The sequence below is a fragment of the Folsomia candida genome, unplaced genomic scaffold, assembly GCF_002217175.1.
Source record: "Folsomia candida strain VU population unplaced genomic scaffold, ASM221717v1 Fcan01_Sc007, whole genome shotgun sequence".
Classification (NCBI taxonomy): domain Eukaryota; kingdom Metazoa; phylum Arthropoda; class Collembola; order Entomobryomorpha; family Isotomidae; genus Folsomia; species Folsomia candida.
The window spans coordinates 337518-354511 of NW_019091199.1; the positions used below are offsets into that span (position 1 = coordinate 337518).

Consider the following 16994-nt stretch of genomic DNA (forward strand, 5'->3'; position numbering starts at 1 on the left):
AATACATACATTCAATCACAAGTTGGTATTCTGAAATTCCTGACGTGTCATTTTCACAATTTTGCATATTCACGAATAAAATAATTGCAATTAATTATCTTTAAGCACACATGATTTTATACAAAAAATTGGGAGAAATCAGCCCCAGCCATCAACAAGTCTCACTCTCAAGCACGCTTCCTTCATGTAAGAATAAAATATGCCTTGCATTTTCGAATGAAATGCTAATGGCACAGGTGACAGGATATCTCCCAACAAATTAAAATTGCTGCAAAGCTTTACATTCATTCAAGATCGCGCTTACATATTTATACCCAACCACCACTTATCATCCTACATTTTTGAGGATGAATGAAGGTATTTAACGTACGTATTTATGTATGAAATCTTCTTAACGAATAACAATATGCAAGTTGCGTTGCTGCATTTCCACCATTCGGATCAGCTCTTTCGACGTTATTAAACAATTAAACTGCACTGCATACATTGTTCCACAGGGATGAAAGCTCGCCACTCGATGTTGTGGGGCCGTTGAAAAAGATTTCAGCCTACAGACGACGCAGAATGCACTTGTGCTCACCAGTGCAGGAGACCTTTTCAAAAGCGACGCGTATCGGAGCTTGTCGAGATATCCCATTTTAAAGAAGCGAAGGCATTCCGCCCGTATGTACGACACGGTGTATGTTGAAATGTAAGTACATAATATGTACATGTGAGGCGTGGATAAGGCTTGCGCGTATTATTGCATGTTGCGGGCTGGGAAAAGGAACAGAGTCGATCGGTACATAAGCATGCACTTGATAGTTCAGTGGCCAAGGAAGAAGGATCAACCGTATGTATACACATCTTTTAAACCGGTTGGTTCGCATAATTTTTGCGTTTCTGTTTCTGGGTTTTAAGGTTAGGTACTGATCCACATAGAGTCAGTCAGTTATCCGACTTGAACCTCGCTGTTGTTGAGTCCTATTTGAAATTTTTCTCGGACACCGCGTCAGTCACTGTTCCTTCCTTGGCTGAGCTTGACGTTGGAATAGCATCTCCATCATCCAATTATTCATACCACACAGTTTTTCAAAATGAAGTCAGTCCTTTTAGTCGGTCTCTTTGGAGTCTTAGTCACCTTGAGTTACGCTGCGAAATCAGCCCACTCGGAAGGACCAGAGTCCAGAGCGGATTTGGTACGTGGTCAAGAACGTGGGGATAAGGGCGGTCATGGCGGTGGCGGTGGTGGTGGTGGTGGAGGTCACCATGGTGGAGGCGGCGGTGGCGGTGGGGGTCATGGCGGCGGTGGTGGTGAAGGTCATTCCGTCTACCATGAGACTGCTGGACAGGAGTTGTTCCAAGGAGAGGAATGGATGTTGCTGGTGCCCTTGGTGTTGATCCCTCTCATCATTTTGGGATGTTGGTACTTCATGGGCGGAAAGGGCGGTGGGGACGACGGCTGGGGATGGGACAGAATGGGTTACAGTGACACCAACACGGTGGGAGGAACTGGGTCCGGCTACAATTCTGGCAGCTACGACACGAGATCCTTTGTCCCGGCGGATTCCATGGACAAATCGACGCATCAGCGAATCATGAACAGCATTCAGCAGTAAAGGGATTCATAACCTAAAGTGACTTTATCGACTCATGTAAGTGACTTTAAAATATATTTTGTTGAGTATTATGTGTGCGTGGGTGGTGAGACTTTCTACTGGTTAATTATAAGCTCCTTTTCACCTTTGTTTGCAGCAGTACTCTAAATCTACTCTCTGAGACCTGGCCTTCTTTATGTTCGCAAAAGGGAATTCTTCGCCTTGTTTGCAAAACCGACTATATAATACTTTACTCTGGGGATTATCTAACTGGGTCAGACTGTTCTGAATTTTTGCACGATGCAAAAACAAGTCTGCCAAATCTTACTACTTATTAAGTACTGGGACAAATACGACATGTGATTCGATTCAATTTTAAGAACCCACTCTCGGCGGCTCGATTTATAAATTATTGAGAAATTTTAGTCTATTTAATCTTACATTAATTTGACTGCAATGACGACTTGTTTCAAACGAGTTGTTTATACGTACATTTACCAAACAAATCAATCAACGAGACACATACCAGAATACTCAATTACTCCGTTTGTTGGTCATTTATTTTTGTTATTTTTTGCTGTGTGGAGTGAGAAAGAAGCTGCAAGGAAAGGGATCAATTTGTATCAAGAACTTAGTGACAATTAAGCTGCTATGTAATATACCTTAATTGTTAGCCATACCCCATAAGCAGACAAAATGACTATGTTAATATATTTATTAAATTTTTTAAAGTGTTGTTTTGTATTATTAACTACGATACTCGAAGGCGACAAATGCTGAAAAATAAAAATGCAATGCTAAATAAAAACAGAAAAACAAATGTGTTATTTTCGCTGACTTTTATTTATGCAATTACCGACGAAAGAAAGCCAACCAAGGCAAAGGTCACTAGGAAATAAGGACATTGTGACCGCACATCCGAGTAAAACGTTGATAAACCAACCTGACGAGATAATGTGTGCCTAAATACGACGACTTTGTATGCATTTATTTACTTGTACAACGACTTGTACAGTTTCTTAGCTGACGAAGCCGTTGCAACAACTTAACCAAATCTTGAATTATTAGATTCTTGCTTGACTGATGAAGCTAAAAAAATGTTGTAGGTGTGTTCCTTGTTTTCATGTGTGTGGTAGTTGACTCTGACTCGTTGGTCATTTCACATTTTCGCCAAAGGTTAAATGGAAATTGATACAGTCTACAAAAATGTGATCACTTTTCAGCAAAAGTTTAACAATTTGCAAACTTAATCACGTACAACATAGATAGTAATGCAGCTTTATTTTCGAGATGGGAAATCATACCTTGTAAATCTGAGCATGTGGCAGTGAAATTTTACCCCTTTCTATTTACTTAATACCCAAATTAATAAAATTTCAAATCAATCTTGAATTGAATGAAATGGAAAAACTTTTGCTTTTATTAACATCAAAAGTCAAAGGGAATCCGAGTCAATAATGTTATTTTATTCCAACAAAGATTTAATAAATAACGGATGATTGAAACATAGGCTGTTGAATAATGGAATGTGTGCACTGGTAAAACCATGGATGATTTCCTTGTGTCCAAAAAACGGTACCAAGGAACCTGTCTTCTTCTTTGCGAGAGGCAATATTATTTAATTAACTGTGATCCTGATCAGATATCATCTAGGATAACATGCCCCTGCCACCTTCTTCAGCGTGACCTTGCTTGAATAATTAAACCGGAATTTTCCCAATATCTCAATCAAATATGCAGAAGATGAAACCATCCGGGTGCTTGCGAAGATAATCCTTCAATCGTGCTACATTACATATACGTACGTACATACATACGTACATAAGTAGTACAAATCCAAGTATGTATATAGCCAACATAATTTGCCGATGAAATACTTGTGCTTGCAAAGGGAGGAGGACGAGACCCGAATCCTGCCCTATTTTTCTGACTAAACCAGAAGTCAACCAAATCAAGCAAAGGTCAGCCCAGCAGCAGACAAGGATGATTGCCAAAATTGAGTTAGATAACCATTCATGTACATAGAGTCAAAATGAGTGTGTGAGTCAGTCATTATTATTACTTACGACCACTCCATACTTACTACTGCACTGTGTTTTTGTGCTACAAGTCCTGGTGGTCATCGTCATCAGTATCACCGGTTTTGCTTGTGGGTCTTAAATATTTGTGTGGGGAACGTTGCCTTTGCGTGGAATATGGGGCAGGAGAGTGTTTTTGATGGCGTGCCAAAACAATTCTCTCATCTCGGACTCATCACCTTCTGCAATTCTTTATCACTTCCTCTCACCTTACGAGAATGTCGTAACAAAGCACCGAACATATTCACGACATGCTAACCCACGTATTTATGTAGGAATTTAGAATTTAAATGTACTATTGTAGTCTCATAATCATTGTTGAATTTCCCCCCAACTTCTTAAAGGTTCGCAAATTTTAATGAGGATCAAGATTTAACGATTGAGGATCTTTTTAATTTAAATTATGCTAAGGATACAGACGGACGTTGTTAAATCTCTTAGCATGGTTGTCCAAGGCATAAAATATGGAATTCGTGCAACCTTAATTGTTATTTGCTCAAACTAAATTAATGATGAGATGCTTAATTGTAATTTGTTGTTCTGTGCGGCTAACAAATGTTAAGGAGTAAAAATCCTCACGTAAAAATTCACGGGTTTGCATATCTGGGTAAAGAAAATAGAGTATCTTTCTGCTCCTTGGGTATCAAACTATTTTTTACCACAGAGAGCGCAAAGTCACAGGTTATAAATTTTTCCTGTGTTATTAAGGTAAACATAATTTAGTTCCTTAAATGGAGTAAACAATGAAATCGCAATGTTCGTTTGTACCTGTCGATTTAGGCGGATGGGGATGGATCCAAATCTAAATAAGGTTTACATTGCACAATTGAGATTTTTTCGGTTGGCTTACAATAAAGAAATGCTAAGATTCGCCAATTTATTGCTGTACAGATGCTGAGGTCTGAGAATCTTCTTATTCTACTTTTCTACGTTGCTTATTCAACAACTAATATGCAGCTTGAAGCATGTAGTTCTGGTCTGCATACATGTATCATATTTCAGAATTTGAATTATTTAAAGTAATCCGTATCTATCAAATCATTTAGTTAATTTGATACGGTGTGCTAATCAGGCGTGGATTTTTGTGGTATGCAATTTGATCAAGTAACCTCGCAGCAGTAACGACTAACGTGCTTACTTGGAGCTTATTTAGAAGACTTTCACTGATTTATACTACAAAGAATAATCACTTAATTATATTTTAATACGAGAAACTTTATACTTACGTATAAATATCTGATTGTTGTTCTGCTTACAATCAGATAATCCTCTTGTCGTACGCTTTCATGAATAATTATATGAATCTTCTCTTTATATCTGAAATGAGCTAAAAGTGTATGTTTAGCATCATTAGCTTCAGTATTGTAGGTCGATCGAATCAATGCAGATTTCTGGTTTTACTAAAAATTAAAGGATGAAGTGTGTGGCATGTAAGTATTTTTTTTCATGGGAATAGGTCAAGAAAATAGGTATGTTACGTTACACTTGTTGCATTATACTCACGGTATTGTTCACACTTCACGTTCACACATGTGTGAACCCAAGTTACAAAGATATGTACATAATTAACGCCATAATAACTCGTTACCCGTACCGTGTTACGGTTTAAGTAGATTGAACACATTCCATTTTGATTTCTGAAAACCTACAAATCCTGAACGTCGACGTAATAATTAGCATGAATCGGCTCATTTCTATTGGTCACGTGGAAAGGCATGTTCCTTCGTCAGGCATGACACGTTTATCTTACTTTATACATTTTTTCATGTGTAAACGCATTTGTGGTCGATAAAACAAACATGAGTGAGATTGAGAATGACTGAAAATGCAAGTTACAACTGGACAGTAGAACAAGAACACGTATTGTTCCATGATACAGCACTTTTATGTGCGAGGCTTCATATTTATTTTGGTCAAATTTACAAACCGAAGGAACAAACCAGAAAGTATGACATGCAATCAGAGTTTGCATTACATACATGCAAACATTACAACCGGACTGGATAGGCTTGCGTTTCACAATATGATTTCCAGTCTATATAAAGCGTAATGTTTGGCATTGGAAGGTTGTGGTTGTGCTATAAGAATATGTATATCGGTTTGTTGCCGTCCAGTGAAACTTCACTTTTTTCCTCTCTGACCTTGAGATCCAGTGTTATTAAAGCAAGTTGTGTTGCAAAACTGCAAATCATTCCCGTTCCCGAGAATCATTCGAGAACCCGCAACTTCTGGCTTGTGAATTTCGGATTGCTTTTCTCTAAAGAAAAATTTACATCGAAGGTAATTAATATAAAATTTAACAAGTTTCTTTTAACAGTGTCAAATTGACACATAAAAAACAACCCTACAAATCCATATCATTGTTGGTATTTTTTAGAATCATGGACTTCATTTTTGGTGGCTCTGCGTTAAACAAGGGGGCCAACTTGGTCACCGTTGGAATTCCGAGAGAGTTTGGATATGTGGTCCTTGTAGCTGCAGCGTCTGCCATCATGATAATTTGGATGGGAATCCAGGTCAGGAAATACGAGCATACTTTAATCCACTCCGCATGATTGCCGGTATAGAATATTTTGAAAATATGGAAATAAATAGGTGGGGAAAGCTCGCAAGAAATTCAAGATAACCTACCCGACGATGTATGCTCCAAGCGATACGAAGGAAGGAGATCACTTCAATTGCTATCAAAGGTATTTGAATGAATGTATACCGAATCAAAGACACGCATGATTCGGTATACTGCAATTAGTAGTAATTAAATCAATAATTTAAAAAAAACTCTCGAATTTCAAAATGACATGTATTAATATTAAATGCTCCATTTTTCCTTGGAATGTTTAGAGCTCATCAGAATACTTTGGAGGGCTACCCAACTTTCCTATTTTTGTTATTTCTCGGGGGATTGGAAATGCCAGTATTTTCCGCGTTGGCTGGGGTGGTCTTCATTTTGGGAAGAATTTCGTATGCTAGAGGTTACTACACTGGAGACCCGAAAAACAGGTGCACAAAATAACGCTAAATACATACATACGCTGGCTAACTGATCCTCTAGCAAATTGTGGACATAATCTAACTTAAATTTTAACATTTCCAGATTGAGAGGAATGTACGCAATGATCGGAGTTCTCGCTCTTTTGATAGCAACACTCAAGTTCGGCATTCGCCTCATTTGCATGTAAAAAAATAAAATCAGTTTTGAATTACAAATTCGGGATAAATTAATGTCACAATGTGAATAAAATATACTGTGCGGGGTTATATTTCAATGTACACATTTTATATTTATTATATGCATATACATATTTGAAAATTAAATCAAATCAAATCAAATTAAGAGAGTCAAATATTGGGCTTCATTGAGTATTTAAAAATTCTACACATCGCCGATCGTAATATGATGCATTTGCTGAGACGAAAGACTTTCTAAGAATCAATCAGTATTTCAAAACGAACAGATCCCAAACGGTTTATACGGTCATGAATGATGTTTTTTGCCCACGCTTTGCACTCCACATTGATAAGTACGTCACCTATGAGAAAATTTAGATTATCATTTATCTAGGAGATATGTATTTGTTGATTAAACTCTTATTTAATTTTCTATCACGATCAACTTACGCATTGGGTTCTTCAATTGTACAAAGATGAATGGGGATTGATAGCCGGGTTGCCTATGGGTTTAAAACACAGAGTCATATTTAGATGTATATATTGCGGTTTTATAAATAATTTTTTTTATATAATTAATTAGTTATATAATTAATTTTTTGGTGCCGGTAGCTAATATTCATGAATATTTATTTATGTAAGGGATTACTTGTGATATGGGAAATATTTTCCGGATATGCCTTGTCGGTTTGACGGGAAGTATGCAAAAGTGCCCAAGTTCTCTTGATCCGGCTTTGCCTCACCGTTACATGTAATCCAAATTGTAGACAGAAAGTTTGCTCGCTGTTTCAAAAAATAGTTTTTAAATTTTCTAGGATCCGTGTACATATTCTAGACGTATTTTACCTTGGCGTCATCTGATATGCTATTCACATTCGAGAATATGTATGTTTTAAGGCTGCTGGGCATTCCCTCGGCTTCGTTAAGGTCATCGTCTAGCAACTTTTTGTCATACTGACCATTCTCGTTGATGCCATAACACTCCGGCTCCCACCCAAAAATCTATATCCATTTATAATCAGTTATAAACCAGCGTAATATTTAAGCATCCCAGTTACAGACATTACTAAAATTAATACTTAATTATTTGTACCCTGTTCAATTTTAGTAGAATGCATGGATCTCCACTCTCATAGCCGAATTTGTTGGCTTTAGTGCAAACGTTCCCGAATTGACTGACTTCGACGCGACAAGATTTTTCATTCGTCGCTTTCATATCTCTTTCGCAGGAGAGGACGTCACTGTTGTACACACTTTGTTCGACCCCTGCGCACATAAAAATAACGAAATGTTCAAAAGAAAATTCCAGCAAAACCAATACGAACTTAACCACCAACATGGTTCTACTCATGGAGTTACATATACTTTTAATTAGTAGTATACATATAGATACATCTGTGCACATTTGAGTCATATTTATTAGTACCTGTAACATACTCGTCCAGTTGGCGGTACCAAAACTTGGCGTCGGATCTTATGAAAAATAACATTTCTTTAGCATTTCTTTATCCTTGCTTTGCATCAATTTAATTTAATTCACCTCTTCCCCAAAGTGTACCAGATAAGAGTAGAGCTGGAAAATAAAAAGTGGGAATGTACTACACGTTTTTCAAGTATGAAAGTCAGAAAGTACGAAATTGTAGAATAATATTGAATTTTTATGCGAAATAAAGAGGCGAAACCCTATACCCAGCATTTGTATCGGGGTCCGGCATCGGGCGATAACCTGTTAATTATGAAATAAATCAAAATTAAAGTTGAATGGTGTTTTTTAATCTTTTTTTTGGGTATTGAAGATTTGTATTAGTAACTTGCCCATTCCAGGATTTGTTCCAATCAAGCTGTCACCTAATATACAAAAGATTATTCAGATATTTGATAATGTAATAAATTTATGGACAATTCATTGATCAGACGATCACAGACGAGCTAAGATAAAATCTAACGAGAAAAGCACAGCAAAAATCACTGTCTTACCTAACATCCATCTGGGGTCTATATTTTCAAATAACAAATTTGAAATATTAATCTATTTAATATTATAATTGTAGATAAATTTTCAGTAAATTTCTTCTCACGTTCTTCCGTAAGTGTCTTTGAAAAAAGGAAATAGCACAATCCAGCAAACGCTGCCAATCCGATGTAAAAGATGGTGTAAAATATGGTTAACTTGGCTGAAAAGAAAATTCATTCAGTTATTCGCCGTATTTTAATTTTTTAGTACATTTTAAAACAAATTTCTGCTCTAAAAAGGCAACTCACCCCATGCTAAACCTGTTCTTCCAAAAAATTGACGAGTCTCCGAGTTCCAAACGTAGGTGCTGAAGCGGTCGTCGTAACCCGTGTAGTTCTTACCCCCGTTGCTTTCTTCTTTTCCCATTTTCACCAAAAGATTTTAGAGATAAAGGCACTTTTGCAAAATCAATGAACAAAGGTTCGGAGATGGCCTCAAAAAATTAATGGAGGAGTCAAGACGCGAAGCCAACGCCAAATCGCTTACACTTAGGATTAGCCGGCCCACTTACAATTTACTGATGCCGAATTGAATGAAGTTGATTGCAAAATTAATGTATACGGTTAGTTATGTATGGAATTATGGTGTGTCATATAGTGTAAAAAGTTTTTAGAACCTAAATACTACACACATATATACTTTACAACCAGTTATTGGTCATGGAAAATTGTGAACAAGTAGGCAGCCAGATTTGAGCAAGTTATACACTAGCGAAAGCCGTCTTCTTAATAAATCTTGTGAGTCTGCTGGAGTTAGCTGAATGCCAGGCACAAATTCCAATAATTTAAGACATGAGCCAGCAGGACACGCAGACAACGATTAGTATCGTGACATGAGATTGAAATGATGAGTTACGTATAACAGACTTCTTCTTATGTCATGTCGTCCATCTCTCCGCTAATGGCTCAGCACAAAAACCTTAAGTTTCGTTAAATAACAAACTTTATACACAAGACCTCCAACAAGATTGAGCCATTTGATAACCTCGGCAAGTTCGTACGTATATATATATCGGTGCTATACTACATGTGTAACAGGCATGCGATGAGATGTATATCGTCTCGCCCAGAAGATTTGTGTCAATGGTCTTAGCTACCATTTATTACATATTATTCTCTTTATTCAGCGATATAATTGTAGTTCGTAAATGGAGATGAGTTATCCAGTTAGTTGTGCTTAATAAGTAGATGAAATAAACGGTTGAACAAAGTAAAATCTGCTCCACACACTTGTGTCCCATACACACCACACCACAACAGCAGCCACGAAAAACTAACTACAGAGCACCATAACGTCCATAATTCAACAGAAATGACGGTGACGAACTAACTTTCATGCTTTATGTACCAAAATTTAACGTTGTTTGTTGAAGATTAGAGTCTTTATTATTATTGTGACTCGAGCTGAGGATGAACAGTTTATTTATTTTTCTTGTATTTTATTTACAATAAATGTGAAAAAAACAAAGATTTGTATTCAGTAATGTAAATTATATTTACGAAGATGTCCTCCGAACCCTTGCACAACCAAATGGACAGCCAATGCAGCAACGCAGCGTGGATGTGAGCTGATGGATATTAGAAACTGGATGGTTGTTGCTTTCCTGCAAAATTGAGCCCAGCCACTTTGACTTTTGCTGCAGATTCTACATTTTGGTTACCTAAAAGTTAACAAGGCTGATGAGCATAGCACTTCATAGTGACGAGATTTGATTGTCCTGCATTGAGTGGAGATAAGCTCGAGTATATGTTTCCAGTTCCGGTTCAGTTTAGTTTAGTTTGCTTGCATTGCTGATAGGAATGCAATTTTTTGTCAGCATTCGAGCAAAACCAGACCAGTCTGGTTAAAACCAATTTTGCAACCAACCAACCAACTTAACGTGCTTCCCTTCTCTTCTGTTGAAGACTTAGATAGCCAGGCATTCATGCCTAAGGTTAGCGACCCACATCTGTATGCAATATTAGTATATGCGTACACGTGTCGATGCGAATCGCAATATGCGTTGAATTGCGTTGTGCGTCTACATTTTTCATTGGGAAACTGGTCAAACAATGTGCAGATTGGGGTTTATTGGACTCGAAAGGAACACATTGTTGTCGCCAGTTCAATTGGAGTTGAAAATTTTAATCTGGGCTGATACTTCGCATACGAGATGAGGGATGCATCTACTAAATAGGAATTTGGCTACGTGCATTTGTTGGAGACAAGCATGCTTTTAATGTTGATGATCTCTTCTGCCTGGCAGGAGCTTTGCAAAACCTTGTACATAAATCGCAATGCGTGTAGCTACGCCATTTACACCAAAGTAACTGTAGGCTTGGTGGATATGTATTTGCTGCGTTGAAAATTAATACAGCACAACAATTTGTAACGCAATAAAGTTCAATAACAAATTGAACTTAAGATGAAAGCTGAACACAACATTGTTCAGAAATAATGATAACAATAATATTTTTACAAAATGAAAGTGATGCTAATTAATTATTTCAATTGGTTGTTAAACTGCATTTTAGTTTTATTTTCATATACTTAAACCATGCACGTTTTACAAATATCATGTTTTTTCATATTTTCCGTTGGACAAGCAATGGAGGAAATATCCTTCCAAAATTCTAGTTTGGAAACGGATAGAGTTCTGGACGAAGAAGAATTTGTGTTTGACCAACTGAAACCAGCCCCAGATTCCGGAAGCCATCAAATCCTACGGGTGTCTTTGAATCCTGACGACCCTCCCGGTGAGTGGGGTTCTCCAGTCGTGATATCAAATCCGACGACAGAACAACAGACGCTCATAGCCAGAGGTTACGAAAGGAATGAATTCAACGAATATGTGTCGGACATGATTCCGATTAACAGAAAACTTCCTGACTTTCGAAACGATTGGTACGAAAGGTTTAAACATGATTTTTTAGATAATCAGAAAAATAAGTTCATGGTGCGCCAAAAATTGTATCTTAGGTGTAAAAAGCCAAGATTGCACTTGCCAGAAGAACAGCTACTTCCGACAAGCGTGATAATATGTTTCCACAATGAAGCGTGGTCAGTTCTACTTCGGTCAATTCATTCCATTTTGGATCGGACGCCGCACAATCTCCTCTCGGACATTATTCTTGTCGACGACTTTTCCGACTTTGGTGAGTTGCATTTTTACGTATTTATGAGCAGAGTCGATCGGAGTGTAAAAATCAAACAACCCGTCAAAATTTAATTTAGAACATTTGGGAGAAAAGTTAGAAAAATATGTTGCGACGTTGAGCAAAGTGCGATTAATTCGGGCACAAAAGCGAGAAGGGTTAATCAGGGCGAGGATGTTGGGTGCTTCGCATGCACAGGGACCGATTCTCACATTTTTCGATTCGCACATTGAAGTGACCCAAGGTACGGATTTACATATACATATTTTCGCATATTGAACTTGGGTAAGTAAAGTGGATCACCATTCACAGGATGGTTTCAGCCAATGTCCGACAGAATAACGAAGAATCGGACGGCCGTGGTTTGTCCAGTCATAGACCAAATTAACGAAGACACGCTGGAATTCAAAGTGGTGGAAAGATCAGTCACAATTGTGAGGTGTACATAATTCTAGCTAATTTTGCATTAAATAATTGTACGACTTCTATTTTTAGGTGGGTGGGTTTTCGTGGGATTTGATGGTATGGGGTGACAATAATAAGTATGCTAGCCCTTAGATATTTATTTATATGTACAAATGAATTCCTAGTTTAACTGGGTACCAGCACGAGACGAAGGTAGCGTTGGTTTATTTTTAGATGCATTGGTTCAATCATGGAACTTAATGATGAATTGATTTAATAGTTTTGCGAAGCTTGCGAACGCCAGCCGACCCAATTCCTTCTCCAACCATGGCAGGGGGGCTATTTTCCATTCACCGAGACTTTTTCAGATATTTAGGACAGTACGACGAAGAATACGAAATTTGGGGAGCAGAGAACCTAGAGTTGTCCTTTAAGGTCTTGGAAATCGAAATATACTTATTTAATAGCGAAAATTTCTTTTATGAAATAATTACAGAGTATCTCAAATATTTTATAACTCATCTCATCTCATATTTTGTAACACCGTTAACTTACAATTAGATTCAACAATTCCTTATTATTTAGATGGTCATTAACATGCTTATGCATCATTTTTAACTTATTTAAAATAGACTTGGATGTGCGGAGGAACACTTGAAATCATTCCGTGCAGTCACGTGGGTCATATTTATCGGAAAAAGTCACCATACGCTCATAAAGTAAAGAACGGATTTTCTTTACATCGAAATCTTGCACGGCTAGCTGCAGTGTGGCTTGAAGAATACGCCTCTTATTATTTCTCCAGGAGTGGAACTGGTCAAGTATAGCAGTAAAATCACAATTATTTAACGTTCGTTTTGCTAAAGTTTGGATGCAATTAAACAGTTTGACTTTGGCGATGTCACATCCCGACTCGAGTTAAAAAAGAAGTTGAAATGCCGACGATTTGACTGGTACCTGGAAAATGTTTTTCCAGACATGTTCAACCCAAAAAAGACGGTGGCGCACGGAGAGGTATTTACATTTTTCTATACAAAATGTCGACAGACATTTACTAAAGTCAATTTGCACTGGGAACAGGTGCGTAATCAAGGATTTGGAGGAGTTTTATGTCTGGACGCAAACTCCTTGACAGTTGATGGGATAAATTCACCCGCAATTGTTTGGCCTTGTCATAAGCATGGAGGCAATCAAGTAGCTACTCCACTAAATCAAATAACATTAAATATTCTACTAAATTAAAGCAAAATCAGAATGCTTTCATCTTATATTTTAGTTTTGGTTTTACTCACCAACTGGAGAAATGAGACGCGAGGAATTGTGCTTGGATTATGCAGGGGGACCGAGCGTCAAAATGTACCCTTGCCATGGATCGAAGGGGAATCAACTCTGGATATACGATGATGAGGTCGAGTAACAATTAGAATTTTTCTAATCCATTACACATTATTAAGTCCACTCCATTTCATTACAAAAATAAATCTAATAAGCATAAATTCCGTAGACTGGATTTCTCTCCCATGTGCATTCTCAAGTAAGTCAATTTATTAATTAGTAAATTGAACTCAGGACAATATTAGTAGTGGGATTTGGCTGGGCTTAATGTGATCACGAGGAGTGAAGAGATTTGCTCCTCGCTCCTCCACTTCTTAATTTATACGTGGACGATAAGAGTTTATAATTAGAAATGGTTGACATTAATTTCTTTCAGCTCTGCTTGACAATGGACCAGCGAGATTCTTTGTCAATGGAACGATGTGAAGAAAGAATTACGCAAAGATGGAAGTTTGAAGCGTACAATAGAAATTTTGTACGGAAATTAAGCACACAAGTACAATCTAGCTTAAGGCATAACCAAGAAATGTTTACTGAACTTTAAACCTTTTATGTTTTTATTTATTATTTTTGTACTTATTTATTTACAACTGATATTTCATACAATTCGCATTATTATATTTTACGCTATGACACGTCAATTAAACTGAGACTTTCACTCACATTATTACAATTGTTTGTATGGTATGTTATATTTATTTATGGAACCAATTTCTATTTTCTTAATCACTCGAGTGATTAGAAATGTGCATGTGTAGTGTTACGAAAATTATTTATTGAGCAGAAATTATTATTTATTTGCTTCTTTTATTTATTTATTTATTTATATTATTTATCTCATGGAAGTTCAACTTATTTATCTGCTCGTAACAATTACTGTAAGAATATCATGCATTCTCCCAGAAAAAAGCTTCGACAGCTTCGGTGATCTTCACATTTCCATGTTCGGAGACACCACAAATGATCCCAATTTAGTTCACTTTGAGAACGAACAAAGTTTTATTGACCGTTTCGGCGAAGATCCTCGAATTGCAAAAATGTTCAACAAAACATCCCCTAGGACTCACAACGAAGACATTCCTGGAGACATGGGAATTCCCGTCTTCGTTGAAAATCCTACGGAGAAGGTCAGAAAAATTATAAAGGACGGATACAATCTTTACGGGTACAACAAATACGTGTCCGATTTAATTCCTATTGAACGAAGGCTACCTGATCGACGTAATGAGTGGTATGCCAAATTATTTAGCTTATATTCGTTTATTATTTTATCCGAATTTAACCAAGGGCTGTACTTGATAAATATTATTTAAAGGTGCTTTACTCCTAATCGAGTATCTAAAATGCTTCTGCCAACCACGGTGATTATGGTAAGAGGAACTTTTCAAATCAAAAAATTACTTTTTTCACTGCGCCATTTAAAAAAAAACATAGTTTTCTTTCTGTCTTGTCATTTTGATTTTATATAAATCATTATTTTGTTCTTTGAAATTCTTTGATTTATTCTATAAGATTTTCAAACGAGTCTCTCCTCATCATAAAACTATTTCCGATGATGTCTGTCGACTAAACATAGTTTTATGTATAATTGACGTGTATCGTCCTTTGCAGTGCGTATATAACGAAGCCCTGTCCGTCTTGTTAAGGACGTTGCAGTCCATCATATCTCGATCACCTCCACATTTGCTTGCTGAGATCATACTGATTGACGACTTTTCTGACCATGGTTTTACAAAAATATACATAAATATATTCAAAATTGTGCAGAACGTAACTCTGAAATTCGCTAATTTGATGTGCCAGATGATTTACGAGTGCATTTGAAGGAGATCATGCGACATATTTCCAAAGTAAAATTACTTCGACTACCAAAACGGGAAGGATTGATAAGATGCAGATTATATGGAGCGCTTATTGCTCATGCCCCCGTACTTACGTTTCTCGACTCGCACGTCGAAGTAGCTGAAGGTGAACAAAATCATTTTCCATGCAAGAAATTCCACATTTGCAGCATTAAAATTTCGGTTTTGTCATAAAAGGTTGGCTTGAACCACTTTTGGACCAGGTTAGAGACAAAAATTGATTCTTTTCTCTTTACAAGAGCAATAATATCGAAAAATTAGCCTTGATCTTTGCTTTTCACAGTCTCCTATATCTTATCCGATTTTTTTAAAACCTTACATCTATTCTAACTCTCTTTTTGTTCGTTGAAATATGTATGTATATGAGTCTAGTTTATTATTATATCATCTTCCTGTAGGTTACCAAAAACTGGAGATCAATTGCCATTCCAGTCTTTAATCTCATTAACCCTTCCACATTTGCCTGCAATTTTTCTGACCAGCCAGTTTCTTCTGTGGGTGGATTTAAGTGGGATCTAATGGTAAGTTCTGAAGTTTGTTTATTTATTATGCACGCTCTAGAATAATTATTATAATTCTAGAGTTCAATTTGATATTATGAAAATAAACTTATTGTTAGTTTGCCTTCAACGAAATCTCATCGTGGCACACAAGAAATGTGAACACTTCAGCCGACCCTATTCCATCTCCAACAATGGTCCGTCGTGTCTCTACAATTTTTATTTTGTGACAATTTGAAAAAACGTAATGGGTATTTTCAGTCCGGAGGATTTTTTTCAATTCACCGAGACTTTTTCAGCTACTTGGGAAAGTACGATGATCAGTTTGAGATTTGGGGAGGCGAAAATATTGAGTTATCCTTCAAGGTATTGTACTTATACATAACAGGCTAAAAAAGTAAAAAGCGACTGTCAAATCCGGTGTAAATAATTCAAGCAGATTTAATTATTTCAATATTTCAGACTTGGATGTGTGGGGGAAGTATTTATATTTTACCATGTTCGCATGTTGCACATTTGGAAAGAATTCGATCCGTATATTCTCGAGAAACGGTTAAAAGAAATAATGCCCGACTTGCTGCTGTGTGGCTGGACGAATTTGCACATTTTTACTTTGTCCGGGCTGGTCGGGGACAGGTATTTAGGAAAAAATCAAAAACCACATAATAATGTCCATGCAATGAAAAGTATATACATTTTTTTGGTACAACAGGGTTTGCCAAATTATGGGGATGTTTCTAGCCGTTTGGCATTAAGGCGAAGTCTTAATTGTTCCTCGTTTGATTGGTACTTGAAAAACGTTATTCCAAGCATGTTCAATCCTAAATCAGCATTAGCATATGGCGAGGTATTATTCTATGTCATTCTAGTGACATATGTAAATAGATATGTTAAGCAAGCCCGCGCTAGAAATTGACCAAT

General features: G+C 36.9%; 5 protein-coding genes and 1 long non-coding RNA gene across 7 annotated transcripts; 4 read left to right on the forward strand and 2 right to left on the reverse strand.

Moving 5' to 3' along the window:
• The first annotated feature begins 897 nt into the window (after window positions 1-897).
• LOC110851944 (cold and drought-regulated protein CORA) lies at window positions 898-2387 on the forward strand. 2 transcript variants are annotated; one of them, XM_022099893.2, is made up of 2 exons: window positions 898-1634; window positions 1738-2387. In XM_022099893.2, the coding sequence occupies exon 1, from the start codon at window positions 1077-1079 to the stop codon at window positions 1596-1598; it is 522 nt and encodes a 173-aa protein (XP_021955585.1). In that variant the 5' UTR covers window positions 898-1076; the 3' UTR covers window positions 1599-1634; window positions 1738-2387. The 2 variants fall into 2 exon arrangements, with proteins under 2 accessions (XP_021955585.1, XP_021955584.1); XM_022099892.2 differs by having other exon boundaries at window positions 903-1634; window positions 1735-2387.
• On the reverse strand, window positions 2145-5544 carry LOC118436163. Its single transcript, XR_004835266.1, has 2 exons — window positions 4424-5544; window positions 2145-4350 (listed from the first exon to the last, which is right to left on the reverse strand). It is a non-coding gene; the product is annotated as an uncharacterized LOC118436163 (long non-coding RNA).
• Window positions 5545-5763: 219 nt separating this feature from the next.
• Window positions 5764-6923, forward strand: LOC110851810 (microsomal glutathione S-transferase 3). Its single transcript, XM_022099717.2, has 5 exons — window positions 5764-5935; window positions 6033-6171; window positions 6251-6345; window positions 6497-6655; window positions 6750-6923. Exons 2-5 carry the CDS (start codon window positions 6037-6039, stop codon window positions 6832-6834), a joined length of 474 nt encoding a protein of 157 aa, XP_021955409.1. The 5' UTR covers window positions 5764-5935; window positions 6033-6036; the 3' UTR covers window positions 6835-6923.
• On the reverse strand, window positions 6916-10301 carry LOC110851809 (sodium/potassium-transporting ATPase subunit beta). Its single transcript, XM_022099716.2, has 12 exons — window positions 9086-10301; window positions 8902-8997; window positions 8801-8818; window positions 8639-8671; window positions 8513-8549; window positions 8364-8396; window positions 8250-8296; window positions 7917-8089; window positions 7670-7825; window positions 7473-7606; window positions 7274-7326; window positions 6916-7185 (listed from the first exon to the last, which is right to left on the reverse strand). Exons 1-12 carry the CDS (start codon window positions 9201-9203, stop codon window positions 7079-7081), a joined length of 1005 nt encoding a protein of 334 aa, XP_021955408.1. The 5' UTR covers window positions 9204-10301; the 3' UTR covers window positions 6916-7078.
• Window positions 10302-10508: 207 nt separating this feature from the next.
• Window positions 10509-14466, forward strand: LOC110851973 (putative polypeptide N-acetylgalactosaminyltransferase 9). Its single transcript, XM_022099922.2, has 13 exons — window positions 10509-11720; window positions 11796-11971; window positions 12051-12215; window positions 12284-12405; window positions 12467-12493; window positions 12562-12589; window positions 12657-12811; window positions 13009-13197; window positions 13262-13390; window positions 13457-13570; window positions 13653-13784; window positions 13881-13910; window positions 14088-14466. Exons 1-13 carry the CDS (start codon window positions 11374-11376, stop codon window positions 14253-14255), a joined length of 1782 nt encoding a protein of 593 aa, XP_021955614.2. The 5' UTR covers window positions 10509-11373; the 3' UTR covers window positions 14256-14466.
• A 186-nt stretch (window positions 14467-14652) lies between these two features.
• LOC110851974 (putative polypeptide N-acetylgalactosaminyltransferase 9) lies at window positions 14653-16989 on the forward strand. The gene is made up of 10 exons (XM_035853681.1): window positions 14653-14942; window positions 15027-15081; window positions 15323-15437; window positions 15515-15679; window positions 15751-15776; window positions 15972-16094; window positions 16193-16270; window positions 16335-16439; window positions 16536-16709; window positions 16786-16989. The coding sequence occupies exons 1-10, from the start codon at window positions 14653-14655 to the stop codon at window positions 16987-16989; spliced, it is 1335 nt and encodes a 444-aa protein (XP_035709574.1).
• The last annotated feature ends 5 nt before the right edge of the window (window positions 16990-16994 follow it).

Excerpts from the sequence above, each read along its gene's own strand:
- LOC110851944 (XM_022099893.2), top strand. The coding sequence starts at position 1,077 with ATGAAGTCAGTCCTTTTAGTCGGTCTCTTTGGAGTCTTAGTCACCTTG.
- LOC110851810 (XM_022099717.2), top strand. The coding sequence starts at position 6,037 with ATGGACTTCATTTTTGGTGGCTCTGCGTTAAACAAGGGGGCCAACTTG. Across the intron at positions 6,172-6,250 it reads TAATTTGGATGGGAATCCAG|GTGGGGAAAGCTCGCAAGAA; the intron begins GTCAGGAAATAC and ends GGAAATAAATAG. Across the intron at positions 6,346-6,496 it reads CACTTCAATTGCTATCAAAG|AGCTCATCAGAATACTTTGG; the intron begins GTATTTGAATGA and ends TGGAATGTTTAG.
- LOC110851809 (XM_022099716.2), bottom strand. The coding sequence starts at position 9,203 with ATGGGAAAAGAAGAAAGCAACGGGGGTAAGAACTACACGGGTTACGAC. Across the intron at positions 8,998-9,085 it reads AAGAACAGGTTTAGCATGGG|CCAAGTTAACCATATTTTAC; the intron begins GTGAGTTGCCTT and ends TTTTCTTTTCAG. Across the intron at positions 7,186-7,273 it reads ACAATTGAAGAACCCAATGC|GTGACGTACTTATCAATGTG; the intron begins GTAAGTTGATCG and ends ATTTTCTCATAG.
- LOC110851973 (XM_022099922.2), top strand. The coding sequence starts at position 11,374 with ATGCACGTTTTACAAATATCATGTTTTTTCATATTTTCCGTTGGACAA. Across the intron at positions 11,972-12,050 it reads CGACGACTTTTCCGACTTTG|AACATTTGGGAGAAAAGTTA; the intron begins GTGAGTTGCATT and ends AATTTAATTTAG. Across the intron at positions 12,812-13,008 it reads ACCTAGAGTTGTCCTTTAAG|ACTTGGATGTGCGGAGGAAC; the intron begins GTCTTGGAAATC and ends TATTTAAAATAG.
- LOC110851974 (XM_035853681.1), top strand. The coding sequence starts at position 14,653 with ATGTTCGGAGACACCACAAATGATCCCAATTTAGTTCACTTTGAGAAC. Across the intron at positions 16,095-16,192 it reads GATTTAAGTGGGATCTAATG|TTTGCCTTCAACGAAATCTC; the intron begins GTAAGTTCTGAA and ends ACTTATTGTTAG. Across the intron at positions 16,271-16,334 it reads CTATTCCATCTCCAACAATG|TCCGGAGGATTTTTTTCAAT; the intron begins GTCCGTCGTGTC and ends GGGTATTTTCAG.